Below are 21990 nucleotides of genomic sequence, written 5' to 3' on the forward strand. Positions count from 1 at the left end.
TTTAAATTGGTGGTGAGTGTAAATCCCCCTTTACATTGGTGGCCAGTGTAAGAATCCCCCTTTATTGGTTGTCAATGTAAAATCCCCCATTACATTGGTAGTCAGGGTAAATTCTTAAAGCGGAGGTCCGCTGAAAAAAAAATATTAAAAGCCAGCAGCTACAAATACTGCAGCTGCTGACTTTTAATATATGGACACTTACCTGTCCAGGGAGCCCGCAATGTCGGCAGCTGAAGCCGATCTGTCCATCGGTTCCCACCATTGCTTCTGCCACCACATTGGTGTCAGTGGAGAAGATTCCTCTTAGTATAGGTAGGTGGTGTAAAATCCCCTGTTACATGGTGGTCATTGTGAATTCCCCATTACATTTGTGATCAGTGTAGAATCCCCCACTATATACTCACCAAAGATTTCCAGGTTTGCTCTACATGATTCAGAATTTGCCACAATGTACTACCTCCTAACTATATATTCGTGTGGCACTCACGGCCCACAATGCACTGCGCCATCGCAGTGCATTGCTGGCTCATGATTGGCCAAGCATGCACTGTGACCCCGCATGCTTGGCCAATTACAGCTCCGGCAGCGAGGAGAGCCATGATTGGCCACAGGCAGGATGCCTGTGGCCAATCACAGCTCAGCCTGTGTAGTACACACCCCACACTATATATGGCCGCCAGCGTGGCGGCCTTGTGTAGTGTGTTGGCGTCTGTAGGAGTTAGTGAGTGTTCTCTGTGTACCTTCAACACAGTATAGACTGTTCGTTATCGGCCGATTTAGCATTCTTGCTCTTCTGTAATTGAGCTTTTAGCAATCTGCAGGAGTTTGTGGGTGTTGTCTGCGTGCCCTGACCGCAGTATGCACCATTATATCCACCTATATAGCTAGCTATATTGCTCTTCTGTAATAGAGCTTTCATCAGTTGTAGGAGATTGTGGGTGTTGTCTGCGTGCCCTGACTGCAGTATGCACCATTATATCCACCTATATAGCTAGCTATATTGCTCTTCTGTAATAGAGCTTTCATCAGTTGTAGGAGATTGTGGGTGTTGTCTGCGTGCCCTGACTGCAGTATGCACCATTATATCCACCTATATAGCTAGCTATATTGCTCTTTTGTAATAGAGCTTTCAGTCAGTTGTAGGAGATTGTGGGTGTTGTCTGCGTACCCTGACCACAGTATACACCATTATCGACCTATATAGCTCTTCTCTAATTGAGCCATCTGCAGGAGTTAGTTGGTGTTGTGTGCCTCCAGCACAGCACAGTATACACCAGTATCTACCCTTTAATTCCTGTTCTATAATAAAGGCATCTGCAGGAGTTAGTGGGTGTTGTGTGTCTCCAGCACAATATACACTACCCAATTGCTGTTTTTCCCATCTCTCTTCAGGTCATTACCATGTCTGGAAGGCCAACAAGGAGAAGCAGACAGTCACAAGCCAATAAAAGAGGGCTCTGTGTCTAGAGACAACAGTGCTGGTCATGGACGTGGTGCATCGTCATCATCAGCATGTGGCAATGGGATACGCTTGTCCTTATTTTTGGCAGCTGGACGTGTTGAGCCGCATCATGCCGAAGACTTGGTAGAGTGGATGACCAAGCCCTCTTCATCCTCCTCATCCTCCTCATCCTCTCACCCAGGCTCAGGGTACTAGCAAAGCAGCTGCCAACGCATTGTCTTCCCTCATCTCAATGTCATCATAAGTGACTCCTTCCCTAGACCCACCAGTGCCACCACGTCCTCCTGAGGAGTCCCTTGAACTCTTTGAGCATAGTGTTGGGTACATGCTCCAGGAGGATGCCCAGTGTTTTGTAGGCTCCCATGATGATACTCAGCTAGAGGAAGGCAGTAGCGTTAGCGCAGAGAGAAGGGATGCTCAAGAAGGACAGCAATCTGGCAGTCATGTTCCACAAGCTGCAGCATACTGCCAGGTTTGCTCCAGCGATGAAGAGGGAGGGGATGATGAGGCCACTGACTCCACGTGGGTGCCTGGTAGGAGAGAGGAGGAGGAGGCACATGTCCAATGAGACAGGATGCCCTCCGGGGGCCAGCTTAGGGGCAGCACACCGACTGAATCACACCGCAGAGCTCTGCCTGTGCAGGGCGCTGCCTCTGCACGTTATTCTAAAAGTTCTTTGGTGTGGGCCTTTTTTGAGACGAGTGCATCAGATCGCACCGCTGCTATTTGAAACATATGTCTTAAGCGTATCTCGCGTGGCCAAAACATCAGCCGCTTGGGCACCACATGCTTGACCAGACATATGTTGACCTGCCATGCAGCTCATTGGCAAGCTTACCTCAAAGACCCACACCAAAGAACAAAGCGGACCTCTCCTTGCTCCTCATCAGCTGGGATCTCCAACCCCACTAGACCTTCAGTCCTCTCTTAAACCTGCTCTGAGAGGATTGAAGGTGTAGAATTAGGTGTGTCACAGCCAAGTGCTTCCGGGCACTCTGCTAGCAGTACACCCACGTCCGATTATAGCAGGCAAATTTCCCTGCCCCAGCTGCTGGACCATCAAAAGAAGTTCACTCCCAGCCATCCACATGCTCAGCGGTTGAATGTTAGCTTGGCTAAATTGCTAACACTTCAACTGCTGCCTTTTCAGTTGGTAGACTCGGCCCCGTTCCGTGAGTTTGTACAATGTGCGGTTCCTCAGTGGCAGGTCCCCAAATGCCACTTTTTCTCACGAAAGGTGATTCCGGCTCTCTGCCGGCATGTGGAAGGCAATGTCCTTGCCTCGCTGGACAGGGCGGTCAGGGGTAAGGTGCATATTACCGCTGACTCATGGTCCAGCAGGCATGGACAGGGACGTTACCACTTACCTGTCTTTCACGGCCCATTGGGTCACTCTTCTGGCAGCTGGGAAGGATGCAGGACAAGGTGCAGTAGTGTTGGAGGTTGTTCTGCCACCACACCTCCAAAATACTACTACTGGTTGTGACATACCTCTCTCCTCCACCCCCTCCTCTTCTTCTTCCTCCATGGCCTCTTCAAGTGCTCTGTCCTCAGAACCAGCGGTGCTCCGTAGGCGTTCAAGGGGCTATGCAAGTACGCAGGCAAAACGATGCCATGCCATGCTTGCGCAGGTTTGTTTTGGACAGGAGCCACACTGGGGCAGATATTTTGTCATCTCTGCAGGGGCAGGCCAAGAGGTGGTTGACGCCACGCCAGCTTAAGCCAGGAATGGTGGTTTGAGACCATGGCACCAACCTCCTCTCCGCCCTCCGACAGGGACAACTGACCCATGTGCCCTGTGTGGCTCACGTCCTTAACCTGGTGGTGCAGCGGTTCTTGGGCAGGTACCCGGGCTTACAGGATGTGCTGAAGCAGGCCAGGAAAGTCTGTGTGCATTTCCGCCGATCATTTAATGCCTGTGCTCGGCTGGCTGAGCTCCAAAAGGAGTTGAACCTGCCCAAGAACCTCCTTATATGTGACATGCCCACCAGGTGGAACTCAACGTTGGCCATGCTGCAGTGGCTGCACACGCAGAAGAGGGCCATCAATGAGTACCTCTGTGACTACGGCACCAGGACAGGGTCAGGGGAGCTCGGTTTTTTCTCACCACGCCAGTTGGGCATGATCAGGGATGCATGCACTGTCCTGTCACCGTTTGAGCAGGCCACAAGGATGGTAAGCAGTGACAGTGCATGCATCAGTGACACTGTACCTCTTGTCCACCTGTTGGAGCATACGCTGCGTGGAATAATAGACAGGGCACTTGAGGCAGAACAGAAGCAGGAAGAGGAGGACTTCCTTGCCTCTCAAGGCCTCCTTTATCCAGACAGTGTTCCTGCTGTCCCACCCATCACACAGGAAGAGGACAAGGAGGAGGAGGATGATTGTGTCAGCATGGAGGTGGAGGCTGGCACTCAGCAGCAGCAGCAGCAGTCTTGTAGGGATGATTTACAGTCCCAAGAAACCCATGGACTGGGTGGCTGGGAGGAGGTAGCTGCGGATCATGTTGTTAGTGACCCAGAGGACTCCGGACCGAATGCCTCAGCTAACCTACGCTGCATGGCCTCCCTGATCCTGCAAAGCCTGTGGAAGGATCCTCGTATTCTTCGGATCAAGGAGAGGAGCCATTACTGGCTGGCCACTCTCCTTGATCCACGGTACAAGGGTAAGGTTGCCGACCTTATCTTGCCGTCATAGAGGGAGCAGAGGATGATACAACTCCGGGAGGCCTTGCAGAAAGGTCTGTGCAATGTGTTCCCAGAGACTGGGAGGTTACAAACTCCTGGTCAACGTGTTGCTGAGGCATCGGTCAGAAGGAGCTGGAGAAGGTGGCCGTCTGACCGATGCATTCAGACAATTCTTTAGTCCGCAGCCCCAAGGTATGATCGGTTCCAGCAACCATCGCCAGCGTCTGATTTACATGGTGCAGGAATACCTAGGGGCAAGGTCAGACTTGGACACCTTTACCACCAAAAATCCTCTGGCTTACTGGGTCTTGAGGATGGATCACTGGCCAGAGCTTGCACAGTATGCAATTGAGCTACTGGCCTGTCCTGCATCCAGCGTTCTTTCGGAACGCACCTTCAGTGCTGCTGGTGAATTTACCGATCACAGGGTGCGCCTGTCCACTGACTCAGTTGATCGACTGACCTTCATCAAGATGAATCAGTCTTGGATCACCCACAGCTACCAAGCACCTGAAGCTGATGTAACCGAATAATTTATCACATCCCTTCAAGACTGCCTATGCTGATGCTGAGTGACTGTCCTGTTATGTTGATTGTCTATCCTCTTCCTCCTCCGCTGATATCTTGGAAGAACATTTTTGGTTCTGGGTGATGCCACCAGCCCAATTTTTCAGCCCCTGTTTAACAGGGGCGTTTAATTACAATTTTTGATGCAATGCTTTGCAGCAGGGCTCATTCCTGCACTACAACTAGAGTATATGGGAGAGGTTGCAGTGTCGTGGCACCAGCACCAGTGCCTAAGGCCCAATTTTTCAGCCCCTGTTTAACAGGGGCATGTAATTACAATTCTTGATATAATATTTCACAGCAGGGCCCCTTCCTGTGCCCACCCAGAGTAACTGTGAGGACTTATAGTGTTGTGGCACCAGCACCACAACCACCAAAGGCCCAATTTTTCTACCACTGTTCAACAATGGCATGTAATTACAAGTCTTGATATAATCGTTCACAGCAGGGCACTCCAGCGCCACCAAGAGTCACTTTCAGGGCTTACAATGTTGTGGCAACACCAACACCTTGTTCCACCATTTCTGCAGAGCATATAGGACAGGCCCCTACTTTCAAACATCCAACTTACAAACGTCTGCTACTTGCAAACGGAAGGAGACAACAGGAAGTGAGATGAAAAAATACGGACAGCAAAACTAATTATACAGAGGTGATAACCCTTCCCTATGTTTTCCAAAAAGCTTAAAAATAGATTTTTTGACTGGAGCTACACTTTAAAAATGTACCAGTTCAAAATTACAAACAGATTCAACTTAACACAACCAACCTACACAGTCCCTGTCTTGTTTACACCGCCTGTATACTTCTGTTCTGAGTATATAGGGCCTGGGGGCCACACGTCTTTCCTTTTTTTAATATGGGTACGGGGTTCCCCTTAATATCCGTACAAGACCCAAAGGGACTGGTAATAGGCAGGGGGGGGAGGGCTACCCATGCCATTTTTCTCAATGATTTTCATCCATATTGCCGGAACCAGATATCACATTAAAACCGCCAGCAGTTTTAAATGACTTTTTTTTCCGTTAAATGTAATTTTGTGTAGGGACTGTTCTAAACTCGGGAAACATGTGGCACTTCACAGGCATGCTATAGACACCCCCCAGGCATGATATTTAAAGGAATATTTTTTTTCACTTTAATCGTCATTAAAATCAGTGTTCCCGCAAAAACGGTCATTTTTAAAAACAACATTTTAGGCATTGACCCATGTCCCCTGGGGCAGGATCCAGGTCCAAAAACCCTTTTTAGGACAGTATCTTGCATATTAGCCATTAAAATTAGCACTTTTTATTTCAAACGTTCGAGTCACATAGACTTCAATGGGGTTCTAAAGTTCGCACGAATTTGCGGTCCGTTTGAAAGTTCTGGTGCGAACCGAACCGGGGGGTGTTCGGCTCATCCCTAATCCCTAGGAGTTTTCAGTCTATCGATGGGTCCCCTCACCTCCCAGTCCATGGTGTGTAGGCAGTAAGGAGATGATGTGCTGTAACCTTTACCAACCAGTTAGTGAGCAGTATTGATGTGCACTAACCTCTTGCAACCAATCATTGAGCGGTAAGGATATGCAGTAACCTCTAGCAACCAGACAGTGAGCAGTAATAATGTGCAGTAACCTTTAGAAACCAATTGGTGAGTGTGAGGATGTCCAGTAACTTCTAGCAACCAATCAGTGAGCAGTATTGATGTACAGTAATCTCTAACAGCCAATCAACAAGCAGAAGTCATGTGCTGTAACCTCTAGCAAATAATCTGTGAGCCATAATGTATGCTGTAACCTCTAGCAGACAGTCACTGAGTGGTAGTGATACACTGTAACCTGTGGCAACCAAGGGCAATGGCTGCCTGATCTGTTTCAGTAAACAGATTTTGAATCTAGCTGCTATTTATTGTATGACTCAGAGCAGGTGGAAAGTGAAATTGCATGGGGGGTGGGGGGCAAGAAAATGTTTGCACAGGGTCCAATCAATATTAAAGAAGGCCCTGGCCAAGGCATACATGTGCATGCTTTGGCCAATCAGGAGCTGTCAGTGCACTGCGATCTTACAGTGCATTATGGGGTGCTCCAGAGCAGGCGAACTTCCCTTGAGCGCCCCATGTATTTGGTTATTCTAAATCCAGCCCATCCCTATCCCTGAAGTTTTGTTGAAGTTTTTCTGAAGTCAAGTGGGCACCTCTGAACCTCCCATCCCTATCCAAGTTGAAACCCCCTAATAAAACAAAAAAAAACAAAGTCACGGACTGTTCTGTCTCTGGGGTACTTGTGAAGATTTGGTGTGCCTGGCTGTGCAGGAGTGGGGCATCCCTTTCACCTGCAGCTTCTATGTAGGGTGTGCTACATTAGTAAAACAAAATATAAGTTGAAAACAAGGATGAATTTGCACAGACACATCATTAACCACTTCCCACCCGGCCAATGTACATATACGGCCGGGTGGGAGCTCTCTACTTCTGATAGGATGTTCAGGAACGTCCTTCAGAAGGAGGGGGATCGCGCACGCACGTGCCCGCGCAGCGGCGCGATCCCGATGTGCTCGTGTCACCCGGACACTGTGCATCTCGGATCGGCAGGAGGGCTCTGTGATTGGCCCTCCTGATCACATGACGGCCGTGTCCAATCACGGCCTTCATGTGATGTAAACAAACAGCCGGTTGCTAGGCAATCGGCTCCTCCTCTCCTCACACAGAAGTCATCGCTGAGCAGAGGAGAGCAGATCGCTGCACATCACACACATCACCACACAGTGTAAACACACGTCACCACAATACACATGTCACCACACATGTCCCCAAAACACACATGTCCCCAAATAATAAAAAGACATGTCCCCAAATAAAAAAAACACATGTCCCCCACATATGTCCCACTAAAATCACATGTTCCAATGATTATCTGCACACATATGTACTTGATCACTTGCACACATATGTACTTGATCACCTGCACACATCTGTACATGATCCTTTGCGTACATATGTCCGTGATCACACAAACCAATTATTATACACTTAACAGATTTTTTTTTTACCAAAAACATGTAGCAGAATACATTTTGGCTTAAATTTATGACAACATTTGATTTTATTGGATTTCTTTTCAAATAGAAAAAAAGAAAATATTGTTTTTTTTTTCCAAATTTCCGCTTTTTTTGCGCTTATATTGCAAAAAAGAAAAATGGAGTTGTGAATACCACCAAAATAAATCTCTATTTGTGCGAACAAAATTATAAAAATCTTAATTGGGTACAGTGTAGCATGACCGCGCAATTGTCATTGAAAGTGTGAGAGCGATGAAAGCTGAAAATTGGGCTGGGAAGGAAGGGGGCGAAAGTGCCCTGTATTGTAGTGGTTAAGAATTAGAAGGAAGGTGATTCCTGCACACCTGTGGGGCATCATTTCTTAAAAACAGACCACACTATCGAAGACATGAAGGTGTTTAGTTATTAAAGGTAACTTCAGAACTACTCGGGAAAGGAAAACTTTTTAACTAAGCATGATAATTATATTTGACACAAAAGATAATGGACTAAATGTAGACCTTGGTTTTCTAAATCATTATCTAATGCCGCGTACATGTTGCCGGAAATTTCCAATGGAAAAAGTCTGATGGAAGCTTTTTGTGTGTATGCCCAATCAGACTTTTTCTGTTGGCATTTCTGACGGACTTTAGTTTGAGAGCCTGTTATAAATTTTTCCTTTGGTAATGCCGACGGAGTTTTGCCCGATGCAAAGTCCGGCCATGTGTACCAAATGCCAAATGTGACATGTAAGGTGGTAAGGAGTGCTTAAAGCCCAACTTCCACTTTTGGGTGGAACTCCGCTTTAAACTATAGATGTGTCTGTAAAAGATATTACAAATATATTACTGGATTGTAATAACATACTAAAAGTAAGATTGTGTTTATTTTAAACAATAGCAGCTTTTTCTTCTTTTTTATATATATTTCAGTGCACATACTGTATGTATAATGACTACAGTTTATATATGGATATTTTAATATATATAATTTCCCTCCACAGGAATTTTCTGTAAACTAACAGAAACAGTAGGCTATCAAAGTAAAGAAAAACCAGTACCATTCGGTAAAGTTGTCTATTTTAAATGCCCAAAAAACTGGACCCTAGAAGGCCCAAGCTCTATCCAGTGCTCTCATTATGGCTGGAGTTCAAGTTCTCCAATCTGTAGAGGTACGTACAGCCAAATAATGCATAGTGTACTGGAAACAAAAACTGTCCTAAACCTGAAAAATTCAAACTGTGATGAAAACTGCATAATCGGAATTACCCTTCAATGAAAATTGCATGAAACAATATGCAGCTCTTGTATTTTGTTGTAAGCTTGGATCTATCTTTCAGGCTTCCATATTAACCCTTTATTTATTGTATACAGTTAAGCAGGTTGGAAGACATGTGTTCAACTGATAGAGAAAAAATATGCTAAATAGATGCAGCACTAGTGAAAATATTAATTTATCAGGTGAAAAAAAAAAAAAACGAAAGCAGAGTCCCATTGAGATTCATGTCCATAAATAAGAACGTGACACCCATCCGTGTGGATGGAGATAAGTTACAGAGGAGGAAATCGTGAAAAAATCCTTCATATAAGGTGCGTCCAGCTCCACATCCAGGAGAGTAGATAACCTGCTTACCAGATCGCTGTGACCACTGAACAGTAGTCTCACCAAGCTTAGGGACCTTTAAAGCTGTCTGGAACTGCAGCTAAAACTGGTGATGCTCAGAGAAACATAAAAAGAAATGCTCCCATAGTGTTGTACTCTTTATAAAAGATACTATGCGAACATTTCTTTTTATGTTTCTCTGAGCATCACCAGTTTTAGCTGCAATTCCAGACAGCTTTAAAGGTCCCTGAGCTTGGTGAGACTACTGCTCAGTGGTCACAGCGATCTGGTAAGCAGGTTATCTACTCACCTGGGTGTGGAGCTGGACGCACCTTATATGAAGGATTTTTTCACGATTTCCACCTCTGTAACTTATCTCCATCCACACGGATGGGTGTCACCTTCTTATTTATGGACATGAATCTCAATGGGACTCTGCTTTCTTTTTCATTTTTTTTTTTTCACCTGATAAATCGATTTAATATTTTCACTAGTGCTGCATCTATTTTGCATATTTTATTTGTTTGAGTTTTTGTATTAGACTTTAAGGTGCTGGCAGCTGTGTACATTTATTCGTATATAACCTCTTCTTATTTAGAGCGCAACATTGGCCTTTAAGCTCCTTTTTTCCACATTTGATACAGAAAAAAACCTGGAGAACCCTAAACCCAGAGTTGATCCAGAGGAAGGGAAAACATAAAGCATAGTCCCATTTGCTCAAAAGAGGAAAATTATCGCTTCTGATCCTCTAGGCCAGGGGTCACCAAAAGCTCTTAAAGAGCCAGTTTACGCTCCTTCAGTTTTTAATAAGGCCGGATTGTGGCCAGTGGGGGTTAAAAAATTTACATAACGCCTGTGGGCAATAGGAGCATTTATAGTGCATCATCACTGGTATTAGTGGGTAGAATAATTTCTATCATTGGTATCCGTGGAAGTAAAAGGACCCCATCATTTTTATTAGTAGGAAGAACAATCCCTATCATTGGTGTCAGTGAGAAGAATAGTGCCCCATCATCGTTGCTATTAGGAGGAATGGTGCCCCATCATTGTCAATGGAATAGTGCCATTTAGTGGGAAGAATATTGCCCCACCATTGGTATTAGGGGGAAGAATAATCCCAATCATTTGTGTCAGTGGGAGGAATAATGTCCCATCATTGTTATCAGTTGGAGGAATTATGCTCCATCATTGGTGTTAGAGGGAAGAATAATCCCCATCAGTGGTGGCAGTGGGAGGAATAGTGCTCCATATTTTGGGACAGTGGAATGAATAGTGCCCCATTGTTGATATCAGTGGGAGGAATAGAGCCCTAAGGACCAGATAAAGGCAAGCAAGGGGCCACAGTTTGGAGACCACTGCTTTAGGCAATCAGATATTTCCTGGATCAACAATCTACTGTGTTAAATATTGATAGACATTCATATTCTGTGCACTAAACAAAAAAAAACTATATAAGGGTGGCTAGAATGAGCTTCTGTGTTAAAGAGTAAAGCCATGCTGTCTAATATAAGAAGTATAGCCGCAAAACAAGTCAGACATCATAAATATTCAGATACAAATCTGCTAAGATAAAAGTAATGATAAAAATAGTCTGATCAGTCCATTAAATAAATATTGGCTAAAAGAGTCTATTTAGGAATGGTGACGAGGAAGAAAAAGCATCCAAAAGATGCAAACAGGGGTGCCATCACGATAGGGTAGAAATCAATTCCTCAGCTGCAACAAAACACAAGTGGAGAGGCGCCTCTGGGTGCAGTAGTTTAGAAGTAACGCTTTTATTTCTATGTCTGTATAGTTTACTGCATTGTGCTCTCATGTGGTACCAGCAAATATATTCATTTAATCACATTTAATGACTTATTCCGCCCTAGTGATGTGTTTCATATAAAGTCCCAATTTCCCCAATTATCCCCAATTTTTCCCCTTTATTTCACAAGTAGAGAGGTGCCTCTGGGTGCAGTAGTTTAGAAATAACACTAATAATAGATGTAGATCAACTCACATTTTGTAGAAATAAACAGGCATGGTATTAATAATACAGTGACACATCCCTGAGTCCTAAGCAGTATGTATTCCTTGCTGACAACTGTGAGATCTTCCGGCAGATGGAGAACGCCGGCTCCACAGAATGTCCTCAGAGCGAGGTGTGGAACGCACAGGACAGCTTGCTGTGGGCGGATGACATCATCAAATCTGGACACGTTTCGAGAGCGTGCGCACTTGGCGATGTAAACAAGTCACACTCCTTTGTCAACAGATTCAAAGAGAAATACCATGACTGGGCTTTATAGAGGGCTGACATGGGAACATGGGGGGGGGGGTCAAGCAAGGGCATATATATAAAACAAACACAATATGAAGCTAAAAACTAGGACACAAGGATGCGTCACTGTATTATTAATACCATGCCTGTTTATTTCTACAAAATGTGAGTTGATCTACATCTATTATTAGTGTTATTTCTAAACTACTGCACCCAGAGGCACCTCTCTACTTGTGAAATAAAGGGGAAAAATTGGGGATAATTGGGGAAATTGGGACTTTATATGAAACACATCACTAGGGCGGAATAAGTCATTAAATGTGATTAAATGAATATATTTGCTGGTACCACATGAGAGCACAATGCAGTAAACTATACAGACATAGAATTAATAAGTATGGTATAGAGTAGATAAAACATAATTTAGTCACATTATAGTACAATAATAGTATGTTAACCACTTGCCGACCGCCGCACGACGATGTACGTCGGCAGAATGGCACGGGCAGGCATATGGGCGTATATATAAGTCCCTGCCTGCCCGCTTGTGGGGGGCCCGATCGGGCCCCCCCCCCCGGTGCCTGCGGCGGTCGGCATTCGTTCGGGAGAGATCAGGGATGAGGGGACGGCCATTCATTCATAGCCACCCCCTCGCGATCGCTCCCGACGAATGGAAATCCTTTGTGACATCACTTCCTCTCCTGTATTGTAAACACAGGCAGAGGAAGTGATGTAATCTCTCCTCGTGTTGGTCTTTTTCGTTCCGGCACCGAGGAGAGAGGATCGGTGAGTTGCACCTAACACTACACTAACAGTAGAACACGCCAGGCACACTTTTCACCCCCCCCCCCCCCCGATCACCCCCCAATCACCCCCCAATCACCCCTGCCCCCCCCAGTCACAGTGACACCAATTGCATTTTTTTTTATTTTTCTTTTTTTTATATTTTTTTTGCATTGGTGTCATTTGTGACTGTAATAACTGTTAGGGCAGTTAGGGTTAGCCCCCTTTAGCTCTAGGGTGCCCCCCTAACCCCCCCAATAAAGGTTTAACCCCGTGATCACCCCCCATCGCCAGTGTCACTAATAAGCAATTTTTTTCTGATCGCTGTATTAGTGTCACAGGTGACGCTAGTTAGGCAGGTAAGTATTTGGGTTCGCCGCAGCTTTTTATAGCGTCAGGGACCCCCATATACTACCGCATAGCCCCCTGATTGCCCCCCAGTTAACCCTTTCACCAGTGATCACCATATAACTGTTACAGGTGACGCTGGTTGGTTAGTTATTTTTTTTTTGTTTCAGGGCACCCGCCATTTATTACCTAATAAAGGTTTAACCCCCTGATCACCCGGCGGGTGATATAAGTTTGAGGGTCAGATAAGGCCTGCGTCGCCCCAGCGTCAGGTTAGTGCCAGTACCGCTAACACCCACGCGCAAAGCATACACCTCCCTTAGTAATATAGTATCTGATCAGATCTATATTAGCGTTGCCTGCACTTTAGGTTTCCCAAAACGCATTGTTAGCGGGATCAGCCCAGATACCTGCTAGCACCTGCGTTTAGCCCCTCCGCCAAGCCCAGCCCAGCCCAGCCCACCCAAGTGCAGTATCGATCGATCACTGTCACTTACAAAACACAACACACATAACTGCAGCGTTCGTAGAGTCAGGCTTGATCCCTGCGATCGCTAACAGTTTTTTTTGTAGCGTTTTGAAACAGTCGCTGACAGGCTAGGTGCTTTTTTACCTGTGAGTCTCACTAGTGTACCCCTAAATTTAGAGCCCAAAATGGCAAAGCGAAGGTACACTAGTGAAGAGGCCTACACGTTTCTGAGCATGACAGATAGTGAAGAGGACGTCACTCATCTGTCAGATTCAGGCTCAGAATACGATCCTGTAGAGGACAGCGGCTCCATGACAGATAGCTCTGACGACGGAGATGAGGCCGCTGCTAAGAACAGGTGTGCCCAATCCCGTATGTATTCTGTTGTTGAGGTGCAGGAACCGCAGGTCACTCGTATGGAGCAGAGACGTACTAGAGCCGCTCATCCTTCTGGTGAACTGGCAAGCACCAGCGGCCTAGTACACCCTGGACGTACATCCAGCACTGCAGTAACACATGGTGACGTGGCGAGTCCCATAAGTGCAGTTCAAGCTGGCGAGGTGGCAAGCACAAGTAGTGTCCCGCTGCCACCAAGAAGAAGACAAAGACAGGCCCGTCGTACCCATAGTGCCCTTCCTGCAGAATTCGCCAATCCTATTTGGGTGCCCACATCTTCTGCAGAACCCGTACTTCCCCCATTCACTGGCCAACCTGGCATTAATGTGGAAACAGTTGATTTTAAGACACTTGACTTTTACTCACTGTTTTTCACCGAAGATCTCTTTAGATCTATTGTGGACCAAACCAATTTGTACGCTGGTCAACACATCGCCACTATTCCCCAGTCCGCCCTTGCCAAACAATGGAAACCAGTTACGGTTTCCGAATTAAAAATCTTTCTGGGCCTCTCCCTCAACATGGGCATAACCAAAAAGAGTGAGTTGCGGTCATATTGGTCCACTGACCCAATTCACCATATGCGCGTGTTCTCTGCTTCCATGTCCAGGGCACGATACGAGATGATTTTGCGGTTCATGCACTTCAGCGACAATGAACTCTGTCGTCCTCGTGGAGACCCTGAATACGATCGGCTCTACAAAATTCGGCCCCTCATAAACCACTTCAACCAACGTTTTGCAGACTTGTTTACTCCCCATCAAGTTGTCTGCGTTGATGAGTCCCTGATTAAGTTTTCTGGTCGCTTGTCATTCAAACAATACGTCCCCAACAAGCGTTCCAGATACGGGGTCAAGATGTATAAGCTCTGTGACAGTGCCACAGGCTATACACGTAGTTTCATGGTTTATGAGGGTAAAGATAGTCACGTAGAGCCGGAGAACTGCCCTGATTACATAGGAAGCGCTGGCAAGATAGTGTGGGACATGGTGTCACCCTTATTCGGAAAAGGGGTACCACTTGTACGTGGACAATTATTACACAAGCGTGCCACTGTTTAGTCACTTGTTTGATCAGCAGATTGGAGCATGTGGCACCGTGCGACCTAATCGCCGGGGCTTTCCCCAGCGGCTTGTAGAGTCCCGTCTTAGGCTGGGGGAGAGAGCCTGCTTGCGCAGTAATAATTTGCTCGCTATGAAGTGGAGGGATAATAAGAACGTTTTCGTTCTTACCTCCCTTCATGCAGACACGACGGTCCAAATTCCTACGGCGACTGGTATTGTGGAGAAACCCCTCTGTGTCCACAAATATAACCTTAACATGGGAGGGGTGGACCTCAATGACCAGTTGTTGGCGCCATATCTAGTTGCCCGTAAGGCCAGACGCTGGTACAAAAAAGTGTCTGTTTATTTATTCCAATTGGCTATACTGAATGCTTATGTACTACACAAAGCTTCAGGACGGACTGGATCCTTCCTCAAATTCCAGGAGGATATCGTCAGAGCCCTTCTGTATCCAGACGGTGCTCCACCTCACCTTCCCCTACCAGATGCAGTAAGCCGGCTGCATGAGAGGCATTATCTTTATGCCCTCCCGAGTACCCCTACCCAACGAGCCCCCCAAAGAAAATGTCGTGTCTGCAGAAAGCGCGGATTTAGGCGTGACACCCGTTATTGTTGTCCCCGCTGTCCTGACAATCCTGGTCTTTGCATTGGTGAATGTTTTGAACGCTACCATGAACTAGTTGAGTATTAGCGTAGGGTACAGCATTGCACAGGCTAGGCACACGTTCACAGGGTCTCCCAAGATGCCATCGCATTTTGAGAGACCCAAACCGCTGGAACCGTTACAACAGAAGTGTTAAAGTTACATAAAAAAGTGTTTAAAAAAAAAAAAAAAAAAAAAGTAAAAAAAACAAAAAAAAAAAAATATAAAAAAAAAAAAAATAGTTGTCGTTTTATTGTTCTCTCTCTCTCTATTCTCTCTCTATTGTTCTGCTCCTTTGTACTGTATTCTATTCTGCAATGTTTTATTGTTAACCATTTTTTGTTTTCAGGTACGCCATTCAGCTGTAGCGTGGATTTATTTATCTTGACAGCAACAGCGTTTGCTCCCACGATATGTAAAGCCACGACTCCAGCGCTGTCGGAGGTGATTTCACCACCACAGTTAAAAAAGAGCATATATGCCAAAGCATGGGGGCATACGGGGTGGAGGAGCGATCTGCTCCTACCTTTTGCGGGAGGATGCCCCCATGCTTCGGCATATATATATTTTAGGCACAGATTGTGTTAAATGTGTTATTTTTTGCTATTTTTTTTTTGTATTTGCTTTGCAGGTATGGTACGTCTTACTGTTATACTGTAATGTTACTTTGTTTTATTGTTAACCATCATTTGCTTAGCAGGTACGCCATTCAGTTGCAGCGCGGATTTATTTATCTTGACAGCAACAGCGTTTGCTCCCACGATACATAAAGCTGCGACTCCAGCACTGTCGGGGGTGATTTCACCACCACAGTTAAAAAAGAGCATATATGCCGAAGCATGGGGGCATACGGGGTGGAGGAGCGATCTGCTCCTACCTTTTGCGGGAGGATGCCCCCATGCTTCGGCATATATAAATGGTGCATGTATGCCCACCATTAAAAGTGGGTGGATGAAGGGTGGTATCTAATGGTGGGCATACCCACCGATCAATATTTTTTTTTCGTTCAGCCCACAGGCTGCATGAAAAAAAAATTACAATATATGCCCAACCAGTTCCAGCAACATACTGGTATGTTGCGGGACTTTGAGTGCTTATACCAGAATGATGCCTGCAGGTTTAGGTATCATCTTGGTATCATTCTTTTCAGCCAGCGGTCGGCTTTTATGTAAAAGCAATCCTAGCGGCTAATTAGCCTCTAGACTACTTTTACAAGCAGTGGGAGGGAATGTCCCCCCCCCCCGCACCATCTTCCATGGTTTTCTCAGGCTCTCCTGTCCCAACAGGGAACCTGAGAATGCAGCCGGTGGTTCCGCCAGCTGACCATAGAGCTGATCAGAGACCAGAATGGCTCCAATCATCTCTATGGCCTAAGACACCGGAAGCTACGAGCATTTCATGACTTCGATTTTGCGGGATGTAAACAGCGCCATTGGGAAATTGGGAAAGCATTTTATCACACCGATCTTGGTGTGGTCAGATGCTTTGAGGACAGAGGAGAGATCTAGGGTCTGATAGACCCTAATTTTTTTTAAACAGAGTACCTGTCACTACCTATTGCAATCATAGGGGATATTTACATTCCCTGAGATAACAATAAAAATCATAAAAAAATATATATAAATGAAAGGAACAGTTTAAAAAAAAAATAAAAAAGCAAAATAAATAATAAAAAAAAAATAAAAAATAAAAAACACCCCTGTCCCCCCCTGCTAAGGCGCAACGTCGAACGCAAGCGTTGGTCTGGTGTCATATGTAAACAGCAATTGCACCATGCATGTGAGGTATCACCACGAAGGTCAGATCGAGGGTACTAATTTTAGCAGTAGACCTCCTCCGTAAATCTAAAGTGGTCACCTGTAAAGGCATTTAAAGGCTTTTAAAAATGTACGTAGTTTGTCGCCGCTGCACGTTTCTGCGCAATTTTAAAGCATGTCATGTTTGGTATCCATGTACTCGGCTTAAGATCATATTTTTTATTTCATCAAACATTTGGGCAATATAGTGATTTTTAGTGCATTAAAATAAAAAAAGTGTGTTTTTTCCCCAAAAAATGCGTTTGAAAAATCGCTGCGCAAATACCGTGTGAAAAAAAAAAAATGAAACACCCACCATTTTAATCGGTAGGGCTTTTGCTTTAAAAAAACACTTCATGTTTGGGGGTTCAAAGTAATTTTCTTGCAAAAAAAAATATTTTTTCATGTAAACAAAAAGTGTCAGAAAGGGCTTTTTCTTCAAGTGGTTAGAAGAGTGGGTGATGTGTGACATAAGCTTCTAAATGTTGTGCATAAAATGCCAGGACAGTTCAAAACCTCCCCAAATGACCCCATTTTAGAAAGTAGACACCCCAAGCTATTTGCTGAGAGGCATGTCGAGTCCATGGAATATTTTATATTTTGACAAAAGTTGTGGAAAAAATACATTATTATTATTTTTTATTTTTTTTTTGCACAAAGTTGTCATTAAATGATATATTGCTCAAACATGCCATGGTTATATGTGAAATTACACCCCAAAATACATTCTGTTGCTTCTCCTGAGTACGGGGATACCACAAGTGTGAGACCTTTTGGGAGCCTAACCGCGTACGGTACCCCAAAATCCAAGCACCACCTTCAGGATTTCTAAGGGTGTAAATTTTTGATTTCATTCCTCACTGCCTATCACAGTTTCGGAGGCCATGGAATGCCCAGATAGCACAAAATCCCCCCAAGTGACCCCATTTTGGAAAGGAGACACCCCAAGCTATTTGCCGAGAGGTATGGTTAGTATTTTACAGACCTTCATTTTTGTCACAAAGTTTTGAAAATTGAAAAAAAGAAAAAAAATATACATTCTTTTTTTTTTTCTTCATTTTCAAAAACAAATGAGAGCTGCAAAATACTCACCATGCCTCTCGACAAATAGCTTGGGGTGTCTACTTTCCAAAATGGGGTCATTTTGGGGGGTTTTGTGCTATTTTGGCATTTTATGGCCTTCAAAACTGTGATAGGTAGTGAGATGTGAAATCAAAAATTTACACCCTTAGAAATCCTGAAGGCGGTTCTTGGTTTTCGGGGCCCCGTACGCGACTAGGCTCCCAAAAAGTCCCACACATGTGGTATCCCCGTACTCAGGAGAAGCAGCAGAATTTATTTCGGGGTGTCATTTCACATATGCCCATGGCATGTGTGAGCAATATATCATTTAGTGACAACTTTGTGAAAAAAAAATAAAAAAAAATAAGTTTGTAATTTTCCCGCAACTTGTGGCAAAATATAAAATATTCCATGGACTCAACATGCCTCTCAGCAAATAGCTTGGGGTGTCTACTTTCTAAAATGGGGTCATTTGTGGGGGTTTTGTGCCATCTTGTCATTTTATGGCCTTCAAAACTGTAATAGGTAGTGAGGCGTGAAATCAAAAATGTACGCCCTTAGAAAGCCTGAAGGCGGTTCTTGGCTTTCGGGGCCCCGTACGCAGCTAGGCTCCCAAAAAATCCCACACATGTGGTATCCCCGTACTCAGGAGAAGCAGCAGAATTTATTTTGGGGTGTCATTTCACATATGCCCATGGCATGCGTGAGCAATATATCATTTAGTGACAACTTTGTGAAAAAAAAAATAAAAATAAAAAAAGTTTGTAATTTTCCCGCAACTTGTGGCAAAATATAAAATATTCCATGGACTCAACATGCCTCTCAGCAAATAGCTTGGGGTGTCTACTTTCTAAAATGGGGTCATTTGGGGGGGTTTTGTGCCATCTTGACATTTTATGGCCTTCAAAACTGTAATAGGTAGTGAGGCGTGAAATGAAAAATTTACGCCCTTAGAAAGCCTGAAGGCGGTGCTTGGTTTTCGGGGCCCCGTACGCGGCTAGGCTCCCAAAAAATCCCACACATGTGGTATCCCCGTACTCAGGAGAAGCAGCAGAATTTATTTTGGGGTGTAATTTCACATATGCCCATGGCATGCGTGAGCAATATATCATTTAGTGACAACTTTGTGAAAAATTTATAAAGTTTGTAATTTTCCCGCAACTTGTGGCAAAATATAAAATATTCCATGGACTCAACATGCCTCTCAGCAAATAGCTTGGGGTGTCTACTTTCTAAAATGGGGTCATTTGTGGGGGTTTTGTGCCATCTTGGCATTTTATGGCCTTCAAAACTGTGATAGGTAGTGAGGAGTAAAATGACATATGTATGCCCTTAGAAATCTTGAAGGCAATGCTTGGCTTTCGGGGCCCCGTACGCGGCTAGGCTTCCAAAAAGTCGACCACATGTGGTATCCCCGTACTCAGGAGAAGCAGCAGAATGTATTTTGGGGTACAATTCCACATATAACCATGGCATGTGTGAGCAATATATCATTTAGTGACAACTTTATGTAAAAAAAAAAAATAAATTTTTTTTGTCATTATTCAATCGCTTGCGGCAAAAAAATAAAATATTCAATGGGCTCAACATGCCTCTTATCAATTTCCTTAGGGTGTCTACTTTCCAAAATGGGGTCATTTGGGGGGTTTTGTACTGCCCTGCCATTTTAGCACCTCAAGAAATGAGATAGGCAGTCATAAACTAAAAGCTGCGTAAATTCCAGAAAATGTACCTTAGTTTGTAGATGTGACAACTTTTGCGCAAACCAATAAATATACAATTATTGACTTTTTTTTTACCAAAGACATGTGGCTGAATACATTTTGGCCTAAATGTATGACTAAAATTGAGTTTATTGGATTTTTCTAATAACAAAAAGTAGAAAATATCATTTTTTTTCAAAATTTGCGGTCTTTTTACGTTTATATCGCAAAAAATAAAAATCGCAGAGTCAGTCAAATACCTTTAAAAGAAAGCTCTATTTGTGGGAAGAAAAGGACGCAAATTTCGTTTGGGTACAACATTGCATGACCGCGCAATTACCAGTTAAAGCAGCGCAGTGCCAAAGTGTAAAAAGACCTCTGGTCATTTACCAGCAAAATGGTCCGGTCTGAAAGTGGTTAAACACTGTAACACATGATACATGATAGTAACATTCAGCACTACTCCCGACATGTAAATACACAATCAAAATTGTATTGGTATAAAATTGATGGCTTAAACATTGAGACCCCTTGATAGGTACATGATTGCCGTGACATGACATCAAATATGAATTCTCGACGCGTTTCGTGGAAGTTTGTCCACTCATCAGGAGCAGCTAAATGGGGATCATATAATGTAATATAATATAAATTGTTAGTCATAGCAAACTACAATAGGAAGAGAGGGAGCAAAATAATTGGTCCTAACACTCTTACCTATGGATATATTGTATGAAAATAGTAATGCTGTGCTGTAAGTTGATGTTAATAAAAAATGATACAATCTTTTTCAATCTGTAGTGGTGTAATTTTCTGTGAAATTCAATGCAATATGGCATTATGGCAACCTGGAAGTGTTTTGTACACAGATGGTGTACAGAATGCCTCCAAAAATGTAATTTCCTTCTTGTGTGATTGGCTGATTGATTTTACCAGAAATCTACACTAAGATAAAATCCAGATGTTAGGCACACCCTGCAATAGAATTGTATGTTTTGGTGAGATACCCCCCAAGGGTTAAACACTGCCCACACACTAAACTACAGCGATTTTCTCTGATATTGACTAACCCATTTGTATTCCCCCTAGACGTTATGATCTATGCATTGTTTTAGATCCCAAGTTCAGAACTTTGTATCAACAAAGTATTTTTACTATGTATCAACATTAGTAGATGCTCAATCCCAAACCTGTATGTACGTCATTTATGAACATTAAATCTAATTTTCCAAGTAGATGCCCTATTAGAAGGTGCATCTTGAGACATCTTCGAGACATCTTGTAGGAACTGTATACCATAACTGTACATAGATTGTATGATCTGCAAATACAAAAATGGTGCGTTTTTCAGGCGCTTTTGGGCTAAAAAATAGTGCCTGTAAAGCGCCCGAAAAACAGCTCCCCTACAGTCTGTGTGAAAGACCGAGTGCTGGGGCGATGGGCTGGCAAGCAGCATCTTTGGAGCAGTGAAGGTGCAGTGTATACACCACTCCTAAACCGCCCCTGCCCATTGAAATTAATGGGCTGTGCCGCCGAACTGCCGGGAAAGCACTGATGCAGTGCCCCGCTAGCGGCCGAAAACCTCCACAAAAATTACGTCAAAGCACCACTAAAAATAGCGCCGACGCCCCAGTGTGAAAGCAGCCTAACAATTTTAGACCATTCACAGTATGAATCAATAACCTCTGCTTATAAGTCTATTGTCTATTTACAAATGTAACTTTCTAGGCCTATACCTTTAGTAGAAAAGTCTCTTTATGCAGCGTACACACGTAGCAGACTATCCGGCGGACATAGTCTGGCGGACTTTCCGCCGGACTGTCTGCCGGACTTTCCGAACAAGCTACTTGCACACACGGCACTTTTTCAGTGGACTAATACGGCGTACTAAGTCCGCCGGACTATCCGCTGTACTTTTGAAATGAATGGACTCGCCCACACACGCGGAGGAAAGTCCGCTCATTTTGAGCGCGTCTCCAGGTAGCCGAGGCTAGCGAAGGAGGCGTCGCTGTCGCCGTTACCTGGTATGGAGTTAAAGGGGAATCCCTACGCCGAAAAATCGGCGTGGGGGTCCCCCCTAGGTCCATATCAGACCCTTATCCGAGCACGCTACCCGGCCGGCCAGGAA

General features: G+C 44.5%; 1 protein-coding gene across 2 annotated transcripts in view; it reads left to right on the forward strand.

Annotated features, from left to right (window-relative positions):
* Positions 1-21990, forward strand: part of LOC143928074 (complement factor H-like) — a 1075600-nt gene that overhangs the window by 501413 nt on the left and 552197 nt on the right. For both annotated transcript variants that reach the window (XM_077452686.1, XM_077452684.1), the window contains exon 11: positions 8737-8904. In XM_077452686.1, coding sequence (XP_077308812.1) covers positions 8737-8904 — 168 coding nt within the window. The remainder of the gene's footprint in view (positions 1-8736; positions 8905-21990) is intronic.

The sequence above is a fragment of the Lithobates pipiens genome, unplaced genomic scaffold, assembly GCF_037356315.1.
Source record: "Lithobates pipiens isolate NorthernLeopardFrog02 unplaced genomic scaffold, aLitPip1_a1.2 Scaffold_23, whole genome shotgun sequence".
In the NCBI taxonomy this organism is placed as follows: Eukaryota; Metazoa; Chordata; class Amphibia; order Anura; family Ranidae; genus Lithobates; species Lithobates pipiens.